At 43.4% G+C, this 20277-nt stretch overlaps 1 protein-coding gene and 1 long non-coding RNA gene across 2 annotated transcripts; one reads left to right on the top strand and one right to left on the bottom strand.

Moving 5' to 3' along the window:
* Nucleotides 1-642: 642 nt before the first annotated feature.
* On the bottom strand, nt 643-2161 carry LOC106573799 (uncharacterized). Its single transcript, XR_001321428.2, has 3 exons — nt 1390-2161; nt 1118-1293; nt 643-913 (listed from the first exon to the last, which is right to left on the bottom strand). It is a non-coding gene; the product is annotated as an uncharacterized lncRNA (long non-coding RNA).
* A 7952-nt stretch (nt 2162-10113) lies between these two features.
* On the top strand, nt 10114-14960 carry LOC106573639 (phosphatidylcholine-sterol acyltransferase). The gene is made up of 7 exons (XM_014148870.2): nt 10114-10185; nt 10384-10620; nt 12876-13032; nt 13241-13356; nt 13439-13534; nt 13670-13894; nt 14173-14960. The coding sequence occupies exons 2-7, from the start codon at nt 10470-10472 to the stop codon at nt 14718-14720; spliced, it is 1293 nt and encodes a 430-aa protein (XP_014004345.1). The 5' UTR covers nt 10114-10185; nt 10384-10469; the 3' UTR covers nt 14721-14960.
* Nucleotides 14961-20277: the final 5317 nt, after the last annotated feature.

Raw genomic sequence — 20277 nt, 5'->3', positions numbered from 1 at the left:
CCCTTTTTTCTAAGATTGTGGGGTGGCTGACCAAGAAGACAGTGAATGTTCCTGAGTGACCGAGTTACAGTTTTAACCTAAATATACTTGAAAATATATGGCAAGACCTGAAAATGGCTGTCTAGCAATGATCAACAACCAATTTGACAGAGACTAAAGAATTTTTAAAAGAATAATTGGCAAATGTGGCACAATCCAGGTATGGAAAGTTCTTGGAGACTTACCCAGAAAGACTCACAGCTGTAACCGCTGCCAAAGATGCTTCTACAAAGTATTGACTTAGGGGTGTAAATACTTATGTCAATGAGATATTTATGTATTTAATTTACAATAAATGAGCAAACATTTATAAAACATGTTTTCCCCTGGTCATTATGGGGGTATTGTGTGTAGATGGGTAAGAACATTTCATCCATTTTGATTTCAAGCTGTAACACAACAAAATATGGAATAAGTCAAAGGCTATGAATACTTCTGAAGGCACTGTACATAGCTACCTTAATTACCTCTTACCCCTGCACATTGAGTCGGTACTGGTACTCCCTGTCTATAGTCATGTTTTTTTTTTTAATTGTCATTTGTTCACTGTGTATTTATTCCTCATCACTATTTTTTTTTTAAATCTTTAACTCTGCATTGTTGGAAAAGGACCCGTAAGTAAGCATTTCACTGTTAGTCTACACCTGTTGTATACAAAGCATGTGACAAATATAGTTGCATTTGATTTCATGTGAAATAATTCTTTACCATTAATCAAGCCTTTACAGTGCTTTACCTGCTCAAACAGTTTGAGAATATGTATCGTGCACATGGCATCAGAGCAGTAAGCAAGGTATTCATCTTCATCCTCCTTGGTCATAGTGGGCTGTTTTTTCTGGTAGCACTGCTGTTTCTGCTGAAGGTCCTGGGTCTCCTACAGATATATTATGTATTACATTATACTGTATAACAGCAATACAGACCAACATTAGAAAAATACAGACATATCTATCAAAATTAAAACCATCTTTTACAAATCAACCACACATTTTTATGACACAGTTATTGTCTGTAAAGAACCCTTTAGTTCTTTAGATTTTATCCTATGTTTATCCGATTATCGTATGTTTTGAAGTACCCTCTCAAAACGTGCATGTATGAGGTTGGCCTTATCCACGAGCCACTTCTTCAGGTCAGCTGTATAGCAGCCTGTCTGGTCAGGTTCTCTGGGTCACCCAACTGGGCCTAAAACGGTGCTAAGATGTCCAGCTTCTTCACCTTCTGTCGAAGACGCTCCTCTTTGGCCATCCTCTCCTGGACATGACATGAGGTAGAGAGGATATACTGTAGGGTAAGAAGGAGGCACCGAGGGTCAGCCTTCTGTGATGAGAGGGTGAGTGTAATTCTTACTAGTGCCTCTCAGTGACAGCGTGCTCTCTCATTCCTCACTGTGTTGTAGATGGAGATGTGAAGCTCAGTACTGCCCTCTTCTTGTTCTCTTACACCCAGTATTGCCCTCACCTGAGCAAAAATACTAACTGTTTGTTACATTGTTATTTCTCTAATTTGAAGACATGTCGGAAAAGGTCTATTAATTCATGCCAAAGTACATACACAACACATGCACACCTCTTTCTCAGACTCCTTGACTGTGAAACATTCTCCTCCACCTTCATCATATGGACTAACATTTCATACAGAGATTCTTACTTGGCTTCTAAAATGGATCTACCTGAAAGCACATCCATAAAGACCATTGGACAAACACCATAGTTACTTAACCCACATAACGGAAGAACATTTTATCTCAAATTGCTGGTGGCACCAAATAGATGATCTAAGCCAGTTGTAAATTCTGTAGATTGTTTAGCTACTGTTTATTGCCCCTGAAGATTACACCTGAAAGGTGGATGCCAGGTGGATAGGTGGGAGCCATCTGAAGGGTGAAGGAGTGTGGGTTCTGGGAATCCCCTGAATCTCTGGGCTTGAAGTTTCTCCAAGTAGGAATAACCTGGTCATCCTCCTGGTGGTATGTCACTTGGATCCTGTCCTCAGACACCAGGAAGATCCATTCTGCTACATCCTCCCCAGCTGTCTTGGACCCGTCTCAATTGAACCATTTACATTTACATTTTTTACATTTTAGTCATTTAGCAGACGCTCTTATCCAGAGCGACTTACAAATTGGTGCATTCACCTTAGAATATCCAGTGGAACAACCACTTTACAATAGTGCATCTAAATCTTTTAAGGGGTGGGTTAGAAGGATTACTTTATCCTATCCCAGGTATTCCTTGAAGAGGTGGGGTTTCAGGTGTCTCCGGAAGGTGGTGATTGACTCCGCTGTCCTGGCGTCGTGAGGGAGCTTGTTCCACCATTGGGGTGCCAGAGCAGCGAACAGTTTTGACTGGGCTGAGCGGGAACTGTGCTTCCTCAGAGGTAGGGAGGCGAGCAGGCCAGAGGTGGATGAACGCAGTGCCCTTGTTTGGGTGTAGGGCCTGATCAGAGCCTGAAGGTACGGAGGTGCCGTTCCCCTCACAGCTCCGTAGGCAAGCACCATGGTCTTGTAGCGGATGCGAGCTTCGACTGGAAGCCAGTGGAGAGAGTGGAGGAGCGGGGTGACGTGAGAGAACTTGGGAAGGTTGAACACCAGACGGGCTGCGGCGTTCTGGATGAGTTGTAGGGGTTTAATGGCACAGGCAGGGAGCCCAGCCAACAGCGAGTTGCAGTAATCCAGACGGGAGATGACAAGTGCCTGGATTAGGACCTGCGCCGCTTCCTGTGTGAGGCAGGGTCGTACTCTGCGAATGTTGTAGAGCATGAACCTACAGGATCGGGTCACCGCCTTGATGTTGGTGGAGAACGACAGGGTGTTGTCCAGGGTCACGCCAAGGCTCTTAGCACTCTGGGAGGAGGACACAAGGGAGTTGTCAACCGTGATGGCGAGATCATGGAACGGGCAGTCCTTCCCCGGGAGGAAGAGCAGCTCCGTCTTGCCGAGGTTCAGCTTGAGGTGGTGATCCGTCATCCACACTGATATGTCTGCCAGACATGCAGAGATGCGATTCGCCACCTGGTTGTCAGAAGGGGGAAAGGAGAAGATTAATTGTGTGTCATCTGCATAGCAATGATATGAGAGACCATGTGAGGATATGACAGAGCCAAGTGACTTGGTGTATAGCGAGAATAGGAGTGGGCCAAGAACAGAGCCCTGGGGGACACCAGTGGTGAGAGCACGTGGTGCGGAGACAGATTCTCGCCACGCCACCTGGTAGGAGCGACCTGTCAGGTAGGACGCAATCCAAGCGTGCGCGGTGCCGGAGATGCCCAGCTCGGAGAGGGTGGAGAGGAGGATCTGATGGTTCACGGTATCAAAGGCAGCAGATAGGTCTAGAAGGATGAGAGCAGAGGAGAGAGAGTTAGCTTTAGCAGTGCGGAGAGCCTCCGTGACACAGAGAAGAGCAGTCTCAGTTGAATGCCCAGTCTTGAAACCTGACTGATTAGGATCAAGAAGGTCATTCTGAGAGAGATAGCAAGAGAGCTGGCCAAGCACGGCGCGTTCAAGAGTTTTGGAGAGAAAGGAAAGAAGGGATACTGGCCTGTAGTTGTTGACATCGGAGGGATCGAGTGTAGGTTTTTTCAGAAGGGGTGCAACTCTCGCTCTCTTGAAGACGGAAGGGACGTAGCCAGCGGTCAAGGATGCGTTGATGAGCGAGGTGAGGTAGGGGAGAAGGTCTCCGGAAATGGTCTGGAGAAGAGAGGAGGGGATAGGGTCAAGTGGGCAGGTTGTTGGGCGGCCGGCCGTCACAAGACGCGAGATTTCATCTGGAGAGAGAGGGGAGAAAGAGGTCAAAGCACAGGGTAGGGCAGTGTGAGCAGGACCAGCAGTGTCGTTTGACTTAGCAACGAGGATCGGATGTCGTCAACCTTCTTTTCAAAATGGTTGACGAAGTCATCCGCAGAGAGGGAGGAGGGGGGGAGGGGGAGGAGGATTCAGGAGGGAGGAGAAGGTAGCAAAGAGCTTCCTAGGGTTAGAGGCAGATGCTTGGAGTTTAGAGTGGTAGAAAGTGGCTTTAGCAGCAGAGACAGAAGAGGAAAATGTAGAGAGGAGGGAGTGAAAGGATGCCAGGTCCGCAGGGGAGGCGAGTTTTCCTCCATTTCCGCTCGGCTGCCCGGAGCCCTGTTCTGTGAGCTCGCAGTGAGTCGTCGAGCCACGGAGCAGGAGGGGAGGACCGAGCCGGCCTGGAGGATAGGGGACAGAGGAAATCAAAGGATGCAGAGAGGGAGGAGAGGAGGGTTGAGGAGGCAGAATCAGGAGATAGGTTGGAGAAGGTTTGAGCAGAGGGAAGAGATGATAGGATGGAAGAGGAGAGAGTAGCGGGAGAGAGAGAGCGAAGGTTGGGACGGCGCAATACCATCCGAGTAGGGGGAGAGTGAGAAGTGTTGGATGAGAGCGAGAGGGAAAAGGATACAAGGTAGTGGTCGGAGACTTGGAGGGGAGTTGCAATGAGATTAGTGGAAGAACAGCATCTAGTAAAGATGAGGTCAAGCGTATTGCCTGCCTTGTGAGTAGGGGGGGAAGGTGAGAGGGTGAGGTCGAAAGAGGAGAGGAGTGGAAAGAAGGAGGCAGAGAGGAATGAGTCGAAGGTAGACGTGGGGAGGTTAAAGTCACCCAGAACTGTGAGAGGTGAGCCATCCTCAGGAAAGGAACTTATCAAGGCGTCAAGCTCATTGATGAACTCTCCAAGGGAACCTGGAGGGCGATAAATGATAAGGATGTTAAGCACTCCACCACCACCTGCTCATACCCTGTACAGCCTGAATTTAAAATGGATTCAATTGAGATTTTGTGTCACTGGCCTACACACAATACCCCATCATGTCAAAGTGGAATATTTTTGTCCTTTTTTCATGGACTCACTCTGTGACCAATAATCGTGTTTAACATGATTTTTGAATGACCACCTCATCTCTGTATCCCACACAATTATCTGTATGTCACGTCCTGACCATAGAAATATGTTATTTTCTATGGTAGAGCGGCAGGGCGTGACAGTTTAGGATCTAGTTTTGCATTTCTATGTTGGGGTTTTGTTTGGGATGATCTCCAATTAGAGGCAGCTGGTCCTTGTTGTCTCTAATTGGAGATCATACTTAAGTAGGGGTTTTTCCACCTGGGTTTTGTGGGCGATTAATTTTGAGTTGTGTATGTTTCACCTCTGTGTCACTTTTTTTTGTCATTCAGTTTATTTATGTATTGCATAGTTTCACAGTATAAATAAAATGTGGAACGACACACACGCTGCACTTTGGTCCGCTCATTCCTATGACAGCCGTGACACTGTAAGGTCCCTCATTCGAGAAGTAAATTTTAAACACAGCTTCAAACACAAAGAGCGGGTTGAGAGCGGGTCGAGAGTTTCAAGTTAATTGGTGTCCATATCACCAACGAACTATCATGGTCTAAATATACCGAGACAGTCGTGAAGAGGGCACACTAAAACCTTTTCCCCCTCAGGAGACTGAAAAGATTTTGCATGGGCCCCCAGATCCTCAAAAGGTTCTACAGCTGCACCATTGAGAGTATCCTGACCGGTTGCATCACCGCCTGGAATGGCAACTACTCGGCCTCTGACCGTAAGGCGCTACAGAGGGTAGTGTGAACGGCCCAGTACATCACAGGGGCCAAGCTTCCTGCCATCCAGGCGGTGTCAGCCCATAAAATTGTCAGAGACTCCAGTCACCCAAGTTATAGACTGTTTTCTCTGCTACCGCATGGCAAGCGGTACCGGAGCGCCAAGTCTAGGACCAAAAGGCTCCTCAACAGCTTCTACCCCCAAGCCATTAGACTGCTGAACAAGTCATAAAAATCGCCACCAGACAATTTACATTTTCAATTGCTAAACTAATGGTCATGAGCACTCACCTCAATTTAGCTAACACTTCCCAGCCTAATTGTAACCAAATAAAGAGTCAGTGAAAACAATCTGATGTTGATTGATTTTGTCAAGACGAGATCCCATGCTTTTCTCAAAGCAGGACAATGGCGCTGTCCCAATCAAAACGGTGCTAAAATTATAGTTGACCACACACAGCAATTGCTTTACATTTATTAGAGTGGTGGATTACTTTGGGAGTTTCACGTAACCACGGCTATGAACTAAGCGGCGCAGTCAGTTGACTACAATTTTTTTGATTGTAGATTCGAGTCTGATTCGAGTCTGACGCAAAATCATTTGATCAATGGAGTTGATCAAGAATGGTTCACAAAGGCCACTATCTCACAGTCAAGTCCCAGCCACCATTCACGATCTCACTTATCTTTGTCTAAATTTGACCATCCTAAGGTGCCTTGTTTGAAATATATGGCATGTCCTTATAGGGATGTTGGGATTAAGGAACAGTTTCCCAGACCAATGCATGAATAACCCCAGCATGAGAGCTCATTCTTCATATGCCAGTCCAATTCAGGTGTCACATGGGCTGGTCAACAATGGGTGTTACCAGAACATGTCAATGTGCATCACGAATGCAGTAAGCCAGCAGAAGGTAATGTTGGATTCAGGCAGCCATATCGGACTATATGAATCAAAAATCACTTCTAAATGATAAGGAGGTGACATTATAGCCCAATTATGTAGGCTAAAGTTATATTCCACAGTGGGGGCAAGCTGTAAAGCGAGGGAGCGGGTGTCCGAGTCCATGGTTGTATTCTCTTTCCTTTCATTGGAGCCTCATCATTGCCTCATTGATCCTCAAAGAGGCTTGTGAATGGAAATACTTGGTGTTGCCATGCCAGGCAGTCTGCTGCCTTTTATATACACAGGCAAAGGTGTTTGAGTGCAATTATGGTGGGGATATTGGATTCCCAACATACACTACGTGACCAAAAGTATGTGGACAACATCTCATTCCAAAATCATGGGTGTTAATATGGAGTTGGTCCCACCTTAGCTGTTATAAAAGCCTCCACTCTTCTGGGAAGGCTTTCCACTAGATGTTGGAACATTTCTGCAGCAACTTGCTTCCATTCAACCACAACAGAATTAGTGAGGTCGGGCACTGATGTTGGGCGATTAGGTCTGGCTCACAGTTGGCGTTCCAATTCATCCCAAAGGTGTTCGTTTGATGGGGTTTAGGTCAGGGCTCTGTGCAGGCCAGTCAAGTTCTTCCACACCGATCTTGACAAAACGTTTCTTTACGGACCTTGCTTTGTGCACAGGGGCATTGTCATGCTGAAACAGGAAAGGGTTGTGATTCATGATTCATCATGCCAGAGAACGGGTTTCCACTGCTCCAAAGTAAAATGGTGGCGAGCTTTACACCACTCCAGCCGACCCTTGGCATTGCGCATGGTGATCTTAGGCTTTTGTGCGGCTACTCGGCCATGGAAACCGTTTTCATGAAGCTCCCAACGAACAGTTGTGCTGATGTTGCTTCCAGAGGCAGTTTGGAACTCTGTAGTGAGTGTTGCAACCGAGGACAGACGAGTTTTTACACGCTATGCGCTTCAGTATTCGGCCGGCCGTTCTGTGAGCTTGTGTGGACTACCACTTCGCGGCTGAGCTGATGTTGCTCCTAGATGTTTCCACTTCACAATAACAGCACCTACAGTTGACTAGGGCAGCTCTAGCAGGTCAGACATTTGACGAACTGACTTGTTGGAAAGGTGGCATCCTATGACGTTACCACGTTGAAAGTCACTGAGCTCTTCATTATGGCCATTCTACTGCCAATGTTTGCTGATGGAGATTGCATGGCTGTGTGCTCGATTTTATACACCAGTCAGCAACGGGTGTGGCTGAAGTAGCCGAATCCGCTAAGTAGAAGGGGTGTCCACATACGTATATATATAGAATGTACTTCCATTCATTTATTTAAACCGGTACCGTTTACCTCAGACAAGTGCTGTGAGACTTGTGGGGGTTGTAGATCAAAACGGAGAACACCATGTTTGTGAGAATCTCCCCTTTCCACCATGGGGTTAGTTTGTAGCCCAAATGGTTTGGATGCTAGAGACGTTTTCGGGATGTCTCATGGTCTGACAAACACCACTCTAGCTCTAACACCTTTCACCGCATATGCGGAAGTGATAGGCGGATGTGGTGGATTGAGACGAATTCAATGGAAAAAACATGGCTCCAACTTAAACTGACAGATTTTTAACGAGGATTTTTTTTTAACGTTACTTATCGGTACGTCAACCGACTCTAGGAGGTTAATCAGCTACCAAAAAGTAAAGCTTACATTCATCGTAAATATTCATAGTTGATATTTCCACCTATTATATCTCTGTCTATATTTCCAAGATGTATTAAGAGATCTTAATTATTTTTTGTTTATGTAGGGCAGACAACTGAAAACTTGTATTCCAAATGTTAACAATATTAGAACTTGAAATATTTGGTTACATGAGCTTATGTTGGCCATCCCCACTCCATCCAGGCATTATTCTGCACTTTGAGTTTAGGTGGTGTGATGATGCACAGAAATACAACAATACTATCACGACTCAGGATATGACCCAGATGAAAACACGGAAGGCGGATAGTACAGTTCTCAGATGATTTATTAGAAACACGAGGCATGCAAAGGGCAGGCAGAGGTTCATAATCAGGTCAGAGTCAGACAGGTACAGGACAGCAGGAAGGCTCAGGGTCAGGGCAGGTAGAGGTTCGTAATCAGGTCAGAGTCAGGCAGGTACAGGACAGCAGGAAGGCTCAGGGTCAGGGCAGGTAGAGGTTCATAATCAGGTCAGAGTCAGGCAGGTACAGGACAGCAGGAAGGCTCAGGGTCAGGGCAGGCAGAGGTTCGTAATCAGGTCAGAGTCAGGCAGGTACAGGACAGCAGGAAGGCTCAGGGTCAGGGCAGGCAGAGGTTCGTAATCAGGTCAGAGTCAGGCAGGTACAGGACAGCAGGAAGGCTCAGGGTCAGGGCAGGCAGAGGTTTGTAATCAGGTTAGAGTCAGACAGGTACAGGACAGCAGGAAGGCTCAGGGTCAGGGCAGGCAGAGGTTTGTAATCAGGTTAGAGTCAGACAGGTACAGGACAGCAGGAAGGCTCAGGGTCAGGGCAGGCAGAGGTTCGTAATCAGGTCAGAGTCAGGCAGGTACAGGACAGCAGGAAGGCTCAGGGTCAGGGCAGGTAGAGGTTCGTAATCAGGTCAGAGTCAGACAGGTACAGGACGGCAGGCAGAATGGTCAGAACCGGGAAACAGAATTAGCGCAACAGGAAGGCGGGAAAGAACCCTGGTAAGACAAGACGAACTGGCAACAGACAAACAAAAATACACAGGGGATAATGGGGAAGATGGGCGACACAGCACAAAGACAGGTGAAACAGATCAGGGTGTGACACAATACATCACAAAACAACAAACAGGGTGTCTCAATTCTGAACTGCATTTTTGAAATTCTTTTTGTTTTATTATAAACATTTTAATATTTTTCAAGTGATTTAGCAATATCAGAACTTGCAATACTTGGTTACATGACCTTATGTGACCCATCCCCCCTCTAACCAGGCATTATTATGGCATTTTTTTTGTTTAGGGGGTGTGTCACAATATCTATCAATTTAACCACTTTTTCACTAAAATATTTTTACCCAACCATCCATTTCATAAATGGGAGACAGAGATATAGAAAAACATGGTTATACTTCGTTATACCTCGGGTAGGGGTATCTCAAAAACGAAAGCCCTTTGAGGATTGGCCACTAGTCTATAAAGCAACAAAGTAACCAAACCAGTTGTCCTCGATACGAAAAAGGGCCGCATAGCTGCATTTTCCAGAAACGTTTTTTTTTTTTTTTTTACATCACATGGGAATATCACAAAAAAACGTTCACAACACAATAATAAGGTTATAATAAAGGCTCATTGTAAAGTAACTGGCTTCTGCATTTGGCTCGTTTGAGTGTCATTATATTTATATAACATAAGCAAAAACATGTATTGCAAGATTAACACAACGCTGGTGATATTTAGCAAACTATATGTTTTTTTTCACCAAGATGTTTCGTTGGTAACTAATATTTAGACATCTCTAAATGCCGGATTGTTAATCATTTACCTTGGTACCATTGTGCAAACAGCCTGGACGGAATGGAATTTATACAACAATCAATAGGTCAATGGGTAGGTAGGTGGTACACGTCATGTTTGTCCCCCTTCTGTATGTGTGTTAACATTTTCATAGAAATGCAGGTAAACTACTGTAACACGTATTACTTATACTCGGTAGAAGCACACAGATGCGCTTATTGCAGGACATAATATGTGCATCTTTATCATGTTGACTCCTTTATTCCTGCTGCGAGGAGCGCTTTGAAAGTGCGTTCCGACGACGAATAACTAACCTCACGTTTTCCCTCTGATTTCGCGTCCCACCTCTCTCCCGCACAGGATTAATAGGCCAGTTCTCCTCCTGACCCAGTGAGAGACAAGACAACACTGAGCTTTAAGAAAGATTTGGTCAAGATTTGTACATAATGGGATACACATACTGCTGTACCGTGCTCGTTATAGGATACCTTGCGCTACATCAATCTACTGGGTTTTGGCTCTTCGATGTGGTCTTCCCACCAATTGCCAAACTTCAAAACAAAGTGGCAAACAATAGCACTCCGCCGGTTCTTATTGGTGAGCGTTTCTATTTCTTGATTAGTTTGCTGTGATGTGAAAGGCCTATATTGGATTGTGTCATTAGATTATGTTCATGTTTTTATATAATTGTAATATTGTTGGCTTTGTTATATACTGAAAGACAAACGTGTATTCTATGGCGTCTACAATGATTTAGCTTTTTTAACTCATTAACAGGTGTTGGTGTGAATGCATGGTCCTGGGATATACAGTGCCTTCGGGAAAGTATCCAAACCCTTTTTTCCGCATTTTGTTACGTTACAGCCTTATTCTAAATGTAATACATTTAAGGTTTTTCCTTATCAATCTACACACTATACCAAATGACAAAGCGAAAACAGTTTAGAATTTTTTGCAAACTATAGAATAAAAAATAAAAATAAACGTTATTTACATAAGTATTCAGACCCTTTTCTATGAGACTTGAAATTGAGATTCGGTCCATCCTGTTTCCATTGATCATCCTTGAGATGTTTCTACAACTTAATTGGAGTCCACCTGTGGTAAATTCAATTGATTGGACATGATTTGGAAAAGCACACAGCTGTCTATATAAGGTCCCACAGTTGACAGTGCATGTCAGAGAAAAAAACCAAGCCAGGAGGTCAAAGGAATTGTCTGTGGAACTCCGAGACAGGATTGTGTCGAGGCACAGATCTGGGGAAGGGTACAAAAATTGTTCTGCAGCATTGAAGGACCCCAAGAACACAGTGTCCTCCATCATTCTTAAATGGAAGAAGTTTGGAACCACCAAGACTCTTTCTAGAGCTGGCCAAAACTGAGCAATCGGGGGAGAAGGGCCTTGGTCAGGGAGGTGACCAAGAACCCAATGGTCACTCTGATAGAGCACCAGAGTTTCTCTATGGAGATGGGAGAACCTTCCAGAAGGACAACCATCTCTGCAGAACTCCACCAATCAGGCCTTTATGGTAGAGGGGCCAGACAGAAGCCACTCCTCAGTAAAAGGCACAGGACAGCCCACTTGGAGTTTGCCAAAAGGCACCTAAAAACTCTCAGACCTTGAGAAACAAGATTCTCTAGTCTGATGAAACCAAGATTGAACTCTTTTGCCTGAATGCCAAGCGCCACGTCTGGAGGAAACCTGGCACCATCCCTACTGTGAAGCATGGTGGTGGCAGCATCATGCTGTGGGGATGTTTTTCAGCGGCAGGGACTGGGAGACTAGTCAGGATCGAGGGAAAGATTAACGGAGCAAAAATAAATCCTGCTCCAGAGCACTCAGGACCTCAGACTGGGGTGAAGGTTCACCTTACAATAGGACAATGACCCTAAGCACACAGCCAAGCCAACGCAGGAGTGGCTCCAGGAAAAGTCTCAGAATGTCCTGGAGTGTCCCAGCTAGTGCCCGGACTTGAACCTGATCGAACATCTCTGGAGAGACCTGAAAATAACTGTGCAGCGACGCTCCCCATCCAACCTGACAAGAGTTTCAGAGGATCTGAAGAGAAGAATGGGAGAAGCTCCCCAAATATAGGTGTGCCAAGCTTGTAGTGTCATACCCAAGAAGACTCAAGGCTGTAATCATTGCTCAACAAAGTACTGAGTAAAGGGTCTGAATACTAAATGTGACATTTCCATTTTTTGGTCAAAATGGGGTATTGTGTGTAGATTGAGAAAAAAACTATTTAATCAATTTTATAATAAGGGTTTAACGTAACAAAATGTGGTTAAAGTCAAGGAGTCTGAATACTTTCCGAATGCACTGTATATTTACATTTAGTAGACGGTCTTATCCAGAGCAACTTACTTTTATGTGAATACTAGTCCCTTGTGGGAATCAAACCCACAACCCGGGCGTTGCAAGCCCCATGCTCAACCAACTGAACCACACAGGATTCCTAATGCCATTTGCTGAGGGTTGGACTGGGGTGAAGAGCGTACTGGTATTCCTTTTTCAGCATTTGCGGGGTCAATCAGCAAATCTGCCTGGAGAGGAGAAAGTGTTGGGTTAATAAATGTTTTATGGGGGCAGTAATGCCACACATGATGTCCTAGGAGGTGCTGTGTTGGGGAACTGGTAGGGCTTGGATTAGGGTTGGGGCTCGTGTGTTTTATTTATATGGGATTGGTCAATGTCTTGAGTCTGTTTCATGGGACAAATCACACATTCCTGTCATCCTCTTCTTTCTCATCTCCCATTGTTGTATGCTCTTTTTCAAATATTTTAATTCAAGTTGTGCTGATTGAACAAGTTGGAGACAAAGTTCTAAAAGTGTATCACTTTTGACCAGTGCCAGGGAACCTAGGAAACCAACTTGAGGCCAAGATTGACAAGCCAAGCCTTGTGCATTGGATGTGCTACAAAAGGACTGATGACTTTTTCACACTCTGGATTGACCTAAATATGTTCATGCCAATTGGGATTGACTGTTGGATTGATAATATAAGGTGAGGAGGAGAATTACTATATTCAATGTCATAATTCTGTTTAGATATGATCATTAATTTCAATTTATACACTTATGGAGCATTTGCTAATTGTTCATTGTATCAATAAATAATGCACTGTAAGAGAGCAGCATATAACCACAACTATTTTCATGATTTTGAGTGGTTGGGATAACATTCTGTACATACTGCATATTTCCTGCTACAGAATTTTATACAACAGGACAACTGGCAAGACCTCCAATTCTGCAGGGGTGACAGTGAGAGTGCCTGGTTTTGGGCAAACATATAGTGTTGAGTTCTTAGACACCAACAAGCTGGCAGGTGAGAATAACCATAATGAGGCCATCTTTTCCTGTAAATGTTTTCTTTTTAATTATAATTTCATTAAAATTTGTCTTACCAGGTTATTTTCATACTATGGTTACTCATTTGGTCAACATTGGATATGTCCGCAATGAGACCATCCGAGCAGCGCCATATGACTGGAGGATAGCTCCAAGTAAGTGACATCATGGACAAACACACCATCCAACTGACAATCAATTTCCTGTCAGCAAAATTACAAGTACAACTCATTCATTGTTTGTGCAAACATGGTTACACATGTGACTGTCTATTTGTCTCTACTAACCAGATGAGCAGGATGAATACTTTGCACGACTGAAGAAGCTGGTTGAGGATATGTATGAGGAGTATCAAAAACCAATTTACCTCCTGGGACACAGCATGGGAAGCAATTATGTCCTCTACTTCTTATATCAGCAGACCCAGGCTTGGAAAGACCAGTACATCAAAGGCTTCATTTCACTCGGTGCACCCTGGGGTGGGGCAGTCAAGCCCCTTCGAGTGCTAGCATCAGGTACTCTGTCACAATCCGGTGGACAGATTGAAACATCACCCATAGTGGAAACATAACCTAAAACAATCTGAAACCGTGCTGAAGTACTTCTTATTGTCCCATAGATCACATTGACAGTAAATCGCTACATATTGCAAAATCGTTTTACTTGAGATGATGCCCACATCTTAATTTTCTTGAAAGGGTGGTAAGACTGGTTTGTCTAGATTACTTTGGCAAGTCACACATTGGCTGGAGATTGACAAAATAAAAACAATTATATAAATTTGTCTCCGCAGGTGAAAATAATGGCATCCCAATGGTGTCTAACATCAAGATGCGGGAGGAGCAACGAATGACCACCACAAACCCCTGGATGCTTCCATTTGAAGAGGCATGGCCTGCAGACCACACCTTCATCTCCACACCCTCATTCAACTATACCCACCAGGACTACCAACGCTTCTTCAAAGATATCGACTTTGAGGATGGCTGGTTCATGTGGGAAGACACCAGAAACCTGACCGCAGGTCTGCCCCCTCCTGGTGTTGAGATATACTGCTTCTATGGTGTGGGGCTGCCTACACCAGTTACCTATATTTATGATGACCAGTTCCCAAATGTAGACCCTATAGACTATGTGTATGCTGATGGGGATGATACAGTGGATAGTCTTAGCATGGGTCAATGTAAGCGCTGGATAGGGCAGCAAGCGCAACCTGTCCATGTCAAGGAATTCAGGGCCATGCCCCACTTGGAAATAGTATTCAGTAGCAAGGTGCTCAACGTGGTCCAGAGTATCCTGGAAGGAAGATATGAGGAAGAGGATTATGAATTCCATGACTGATGAACTTCCTGTTGACCCCACAGTCATGCAAGACCGGCCCCTGTTGGATCAGCCTCCCAAATCGACACTGTAAGATGGTGCATGGGATGGCCCTCCCACCTACACTGTAGAGTACCATTACAAACTAACTTAAATGTCCTTAATAGTAGAGAAAGTGCTACACCTTTAGTGGGGTGTACTAGAATCGACTGCAATAGAGTTCCTATATCATGTGTATATAAATGAGCATTTTTAAGTGTGTGGCTGACTGCATTTTCCTGACAGGATGCATGAGGAGATCTCGTACAATGATACTGATGTCAGCCCCAGAGTAGCCTTCTTTCTTTTTGTCAAGCTTACGCAAGTCACCGTAACTCAGGTTGTGGGGCGTGTGGACCTAGCAGGCTCCTCTGGGAGAGGGATGTAGGTAAGCTTCTCAATCTGAGTGTGACATAATGCACTGATTACAATGCTTGATATGGACTTTATCGTATCCATTAGGAAATCATTTCTGGTTGAACAGTACAAAACACTTCCCATTTAATATCTACAGTGCCTTCAAAGTATTCACACCCCTTTTACTTTTTCCACATTTTGTTGCATTACAGCCTGAATTTAAAAAGTATAACATTGTCAAAGTGGAACAATCACAATGTTTAAAAAAAAAAAGTTTACTAATTAATAAAAAAATAAATGTCTTGAGTCATTAAGTATTCAACCCCTTTGTTATGGAAATTCTAAATAAGTTCAAGAGTAAAAATGTGCTTAACAAGTCACATAATAAGTTGCGTGTGTGCAATAGTGTTTAACATGATTTTTGAACGACTACCTCATCTCTGTACACCACACATACAGCTAATTGTAAGGTCCTTCAGTCGAGCAATGAATTTCAACCACAAAGGCCAAGGAGGTTTTCCAATACCTCGTACAAAAGGGCACACATTGGTAAATGGGTTAAAAAAATACAATTTTAAAAAAGCAGACACTGAATATCGCTTTGAGCATGGTGAAGTTATTAATGACACTTTGGATGGTGTATCAATACACCCAGTCACTACAAAGATACAGGTGTCCTTCCTAACTCAGTTGCTGGAGAGGAAGGAAACCGCTAAGGGATTTCACCATGAGGCCAACGGTGACTTTAAAACAGTTACAGAAGTTTATGGCTGTGATAGGAGAAAACTGAGGATGGCTCAACAACATTGTCATTGTGAGGTAATTGATTTTTTTGTTGTTGTCTTGGTTCCTCAACAGATTATCACAGGACTGGTAGGGTATTGTTCATTTGTTGTGTTTTTTAACAGATTACTTGTGAGGGTAATGTTAGTTTGTTGACTTTGCTCATCAACAGATTTCACAGGACTGTGAGGGTAATGTTAGTTTGTTGTGTTTGTTCCTCAACAGATTATCACAGGACTGTGAGGGTAATGTTAGTTTGTTGTGTTTCTCACCAGATTACCACAGGACTGTGAGGGTAACGTTAGTTTGTGTTCCTTAACAGATTACCACAGGACTGTGAGGGTAATGTTAGTTTGTGTTCCTCAACAGATTACCACAGGACTGTGAGGGTAATGTTAGTTTGTTGTGTTTGTTCCTCAACAGATTACCACAGGACTGTGAGGGTAACGTTAGTTTGTGTTCCTTAATTAACAGATTACCACAGGACTGTGAGGGTAATGTTAGTTTGTGTTTCTCACCAGATTATCACAGGACTGTGAGGGTAATGTTAGTTTGTGTTCCTCACCAGATTACCACAGGACTGTGAGGGTAACGTTAGTTTGTGTTTCTCAACAGATTACCACAGGACTGTGAGGGTAACGTTAGTTTGTGTTCCTCAACAGATTATCACAGGACTGTGAGGGTAATGTAAATCGCTCTGGATAAGAGTGTCTGCTAAATGACTTAAATGTAAATGTAATGTAATTCATTTTAAATTCAGGCTGTAAGACAACAAAATGTGGAATAAATCATTGGGTATGAATCGTTTGATGGCACAATTGTTCTACAAACATTTCAAGAAAAATGTAGTAGAGTTAGTCCTGAGAAACTTCAATTAACAACCCTCCATGTTCCAACACACAAACTCGGGACATCGAAGGGTCTGGTTAGTTTTATAAGGAGGAATGACAAACCACACACATGCAAAGACCTCTGAGCCCTGTGTTTAGTAAGTACCTTATTGTCATACTTGAGTAAAGTAAAGATACCTTAATAGAAAAAAACTGAAAGTCACCCAGTAAAATACTACTTGAGTAAAAATATTTGGTTTTAAATATACTTCAGTATCAAAAGTCAAAGTATAAATAATTTCAAGATCCTTATTTTAAGCAAACCAGATGGCACAATTTTAGTGTTAAAAAAAAATACAAAATGTATTTACGGATAGCCAGGGGCACACGCCATCACTCAGACATAATTAACAAACAGAGAATTTAGCCAGATCAGAGACAGTAGGGATGTTCTATTGATAAGTGAGTGAATTGGACCATTTTCTGTCCTGCTAAGCATTCAAAATGTAACAAGTACTTTTGGGTTTCCGTACATAATTTTGGGGGAAATGTAGTGAAGTAAAAGTTGGCAAAATTGAAAATGGTAAGGTAAAGTACAGATATCCCCAAAAACATAAACGTATTTTTACTTTACACCACTGGTGGTGGCTGAAGAAGAGGCGGGTGTCAACTGCTGTGGCCATCTGCTACACCTCACATGGGAGACTTCCTTAAAAAATAAAGGGTGAAGAAGTGGCTCTCACTGCTCTGGTAGCAGTCACTGAACACTTCTAGAGAGAGGAAGGGTTTAACACTCAACACCTGACAAAAATGCTGCAGCACATCAGTAATATGCATTACCCTGTAACAAAGAAAAAGGCTAACCTATCTTTGGCCAGGTTCTCAAACTCCTGAGCAAACTCCTTCATGGAAAGCTTGGTCTCTGTCTCACTCTCCATCTTCGACAGCTCCCTCAGCTTCTTACATCCTGCCAGAGCACTGAGGACAGACTCAATCCCCCACAAAAGGGACTCCTCAGCTACACCCCAGATGAACAGAGAGGCTCAGGGAGAAAGACAGAGCTGCTTCCTGTACAGACACTCACTCTGCTGAGAGGTGGGGAGAGTGGGGGAAGAGAGGGAGAGAGTGAATACAGTTAGCACAGCAGTAACAGTTACCAATGCATTATTATAGAATGTATCACCATAGCAGTGTTGATAAGTACGAGGCCGGAGGAGATGGCTGCCGTTTTATGGGCTCTTAAAAACCAACCGTGCCATTTTGTTAGTAACTTATTTTGTACATAATGTTGCTGCTACCGTCTCTTATGACCGAAAAGCTTCTGGACATCAGATCCACAATTACTCACCTTGAATTGGACAAAGAATTTTTAGTTAATGAGTCAGATGAGGGATTTACTCCAGACATTTGAACAGGCCTTCATCCCCGTCATTCACAGGAGAAAGAGAGAGGTTTTGCGGAACGAGATCGGGGTGTCTTGTGAGGATCCGGCGACGAGTGGCTAATCTGCCTTTGCCATCGGTACAATTGGCCAACGTACAATCGCTGGATAATAAAATGGACAAACTAAAAACACGTATATCCTACCAACGGGACATTACAAACTGTTGTTGTGTCTTTAGTATCATTAAAAGGTGAAGACTTATTTTATCAAATCAATTCTCTGCAATTACTACATGATTAAACAAATCACATAAATGTAATTATCTAGGAAGTCGGGGTACCACGGAAAATCTTCAGATTACAAAGTTATAATTTCCCGAATATAACTCTTCAGATATTTTAATATCTGATCAATTAGTCTTCTATTAATGAATTATTCTTTACCTCACGTCAGTCTCATTCCAAACGTCGGAAAATTGTTGGTCATCTGCACAAACCCAGACTAAACTATAACTCATCCATACACCAATTGGCTTAATCATTTATTTACTAACTAACTAATCACAGAAATGCATAAACAAACAGTTGCTATTGGTTACTAACTATGATAGGGAAGATCCCCTAGTGGGCTAAACCGATTGACAGCCTCTGGTTACTCATGTTGGTTGCTCTATCGGCGGCTCCTGATAGTATCTGTTGTAATGGATACGTCAGACATCCATTGTTCTTAGAGTAGATGTTTCGGCGGTTGTCAGTATCCACATCCCAGGTTTACATAATTTCTAGCTGCAGACTAGTAATTATTATCTAAGATTTGCTCTTATTCTGTAGGGATCGATAGTCTCAGAGTTTAACCATTTCCAGCCGTGTAGCCAATGCGCCACGTGGTATGGTTTTCTAGTCTTGGTACTCAAACCTGTGCCGCCTAAGCTTACGCCGATGTATGCGTGGTCTGAAGAGGATTTCCTCAGGAGGGGGTTTTATTCGTAACAATAGAAAAGGCAGTTCCATGACGCCAGATCATGTTTGTGCTCACGGGGGCAGGCCAATGACTTAGTTCAACTTTAAAGGGAATACAATTCTCTCACATTAAAGGTTTAACATCACATCATGTCACAAATAGTTTTATCTTCACTCATTCATTTTACACAAGAATTAGATGCAAACCTCATAACTGAGAAATGTACACATTCAGAGATAAAGGTGTGTCCTGTCCTCTGAGGTCCCCAAATGAAACCCTCGTCATACCCGTCCCTTAACCTGTTAGGGCTAGGGGGCAGTATTTACACGGCCGGATAAAAAACGTACCCGATTTAATCTGGTTATTACTACTGCCCAGAAACTAGAATATGAATATAATTATTGGCTTTGGATAGAAAACACCCTAAAGTTTCTAAAACTGTTTGAATGGTGTCTGAGTATAACAGAACTCATATGGAAGGCAAAAACCTGAGAAGATTCCTTACAGGAAGTGGCCTGTCTGACAAGTTCTTGTTCTTCTTGACTCTCTTTATTGAAAACTGAGGATCTTTGTAACGTGACACTTCCTACGGCTCCCATAGGCTCTCAGAACCCGGGAAAAAGCTGAATGATGTAATTCCAGCCCCTGGCTGAAAAACATTAGCGCCTTTGGTAAGTGGTCTATCAGAGGACAATGAGACTGAGGCGCGTGCACGAGGCGACCCCATGTTTTTATTTTCTCTCTCTTTGTACTAAAACACAGATTCCCGGTCGGAATATTATCACTTTTTTACGAGAAAAATTGCATAAAAATTGATTTTAAACAGCGGTTGACATGCTTCGAAGTACGGTAATGGAATATTTAGAATTGTTTTGTCACGAAACGCGTCGGGCGCGTCACCCTTCTTTACCCTTTCGGATAGTGTCTTGAACGCACGAACAAAACGCCGCTATTTGGATATAACTATGGATTATTTTGAACCAAACCAACATTTGTTATTGAAGTAGAAGTCCTAGGAGTGCATTCTGACGAAGAACAGCAAAGGTAATAATATTTTTCTTATAGTAAATCTGACTTTGGTGAGGGCTAAACTTGGTGGGTGTCTAAATAGCTTGCCGGGCTATCTACTTAGAATATTGCAAAATGTGCTTTCACCGAAAAGCTATTTTAAAATCGGACATAGCGAGTGCATAGAGGAGTTCTGTATCTATAATTCTTAAAATAA

This window comes from Salmo salar, chromosome ssa16 (genome assembly GCF_905237065.1).
Source record: "Salmo salar chromosome ssa16, Ssal_v3.1, whole genome shotgun sequence".
Classification (NCBI taxonomy): Eukaryota; Metazoa; Chordata; class Actinopteri; order Salmoniformes; family Salmonidae; genus Salmo; species Salmo salar.
This window is presented reverse-complemented; position numbering and strand designations above follow the sequence as displayed.

What these genes read in the sequence shown, in the direction of transcription:
- LOC106573639 (XM_014148870.2), top strand. Translation starts at nt 10,470, where the DNA reads ATGGGATACACATACTGCTGTACCGTGCTCGTTATAGGATACCTTGCG. An exon ending in TGACTGGAGGATAGCTCCAA is followed by an intron (nt 13,535 to 13,669) that starts GTAAGTGACATC and finishes TCTACTAACCAG; the next exon opens with ATGAGCAGGATGAATACTTT. An exon ending in CCTTCGAGTGCTAGCATCAG is followed by an intron (nt 13,895 to 14,172) that starts GTACTCTGTCAC and finishes TTGTCTCCGCAG; the next exon opens with GTGAAAATAATGGCATCCCA.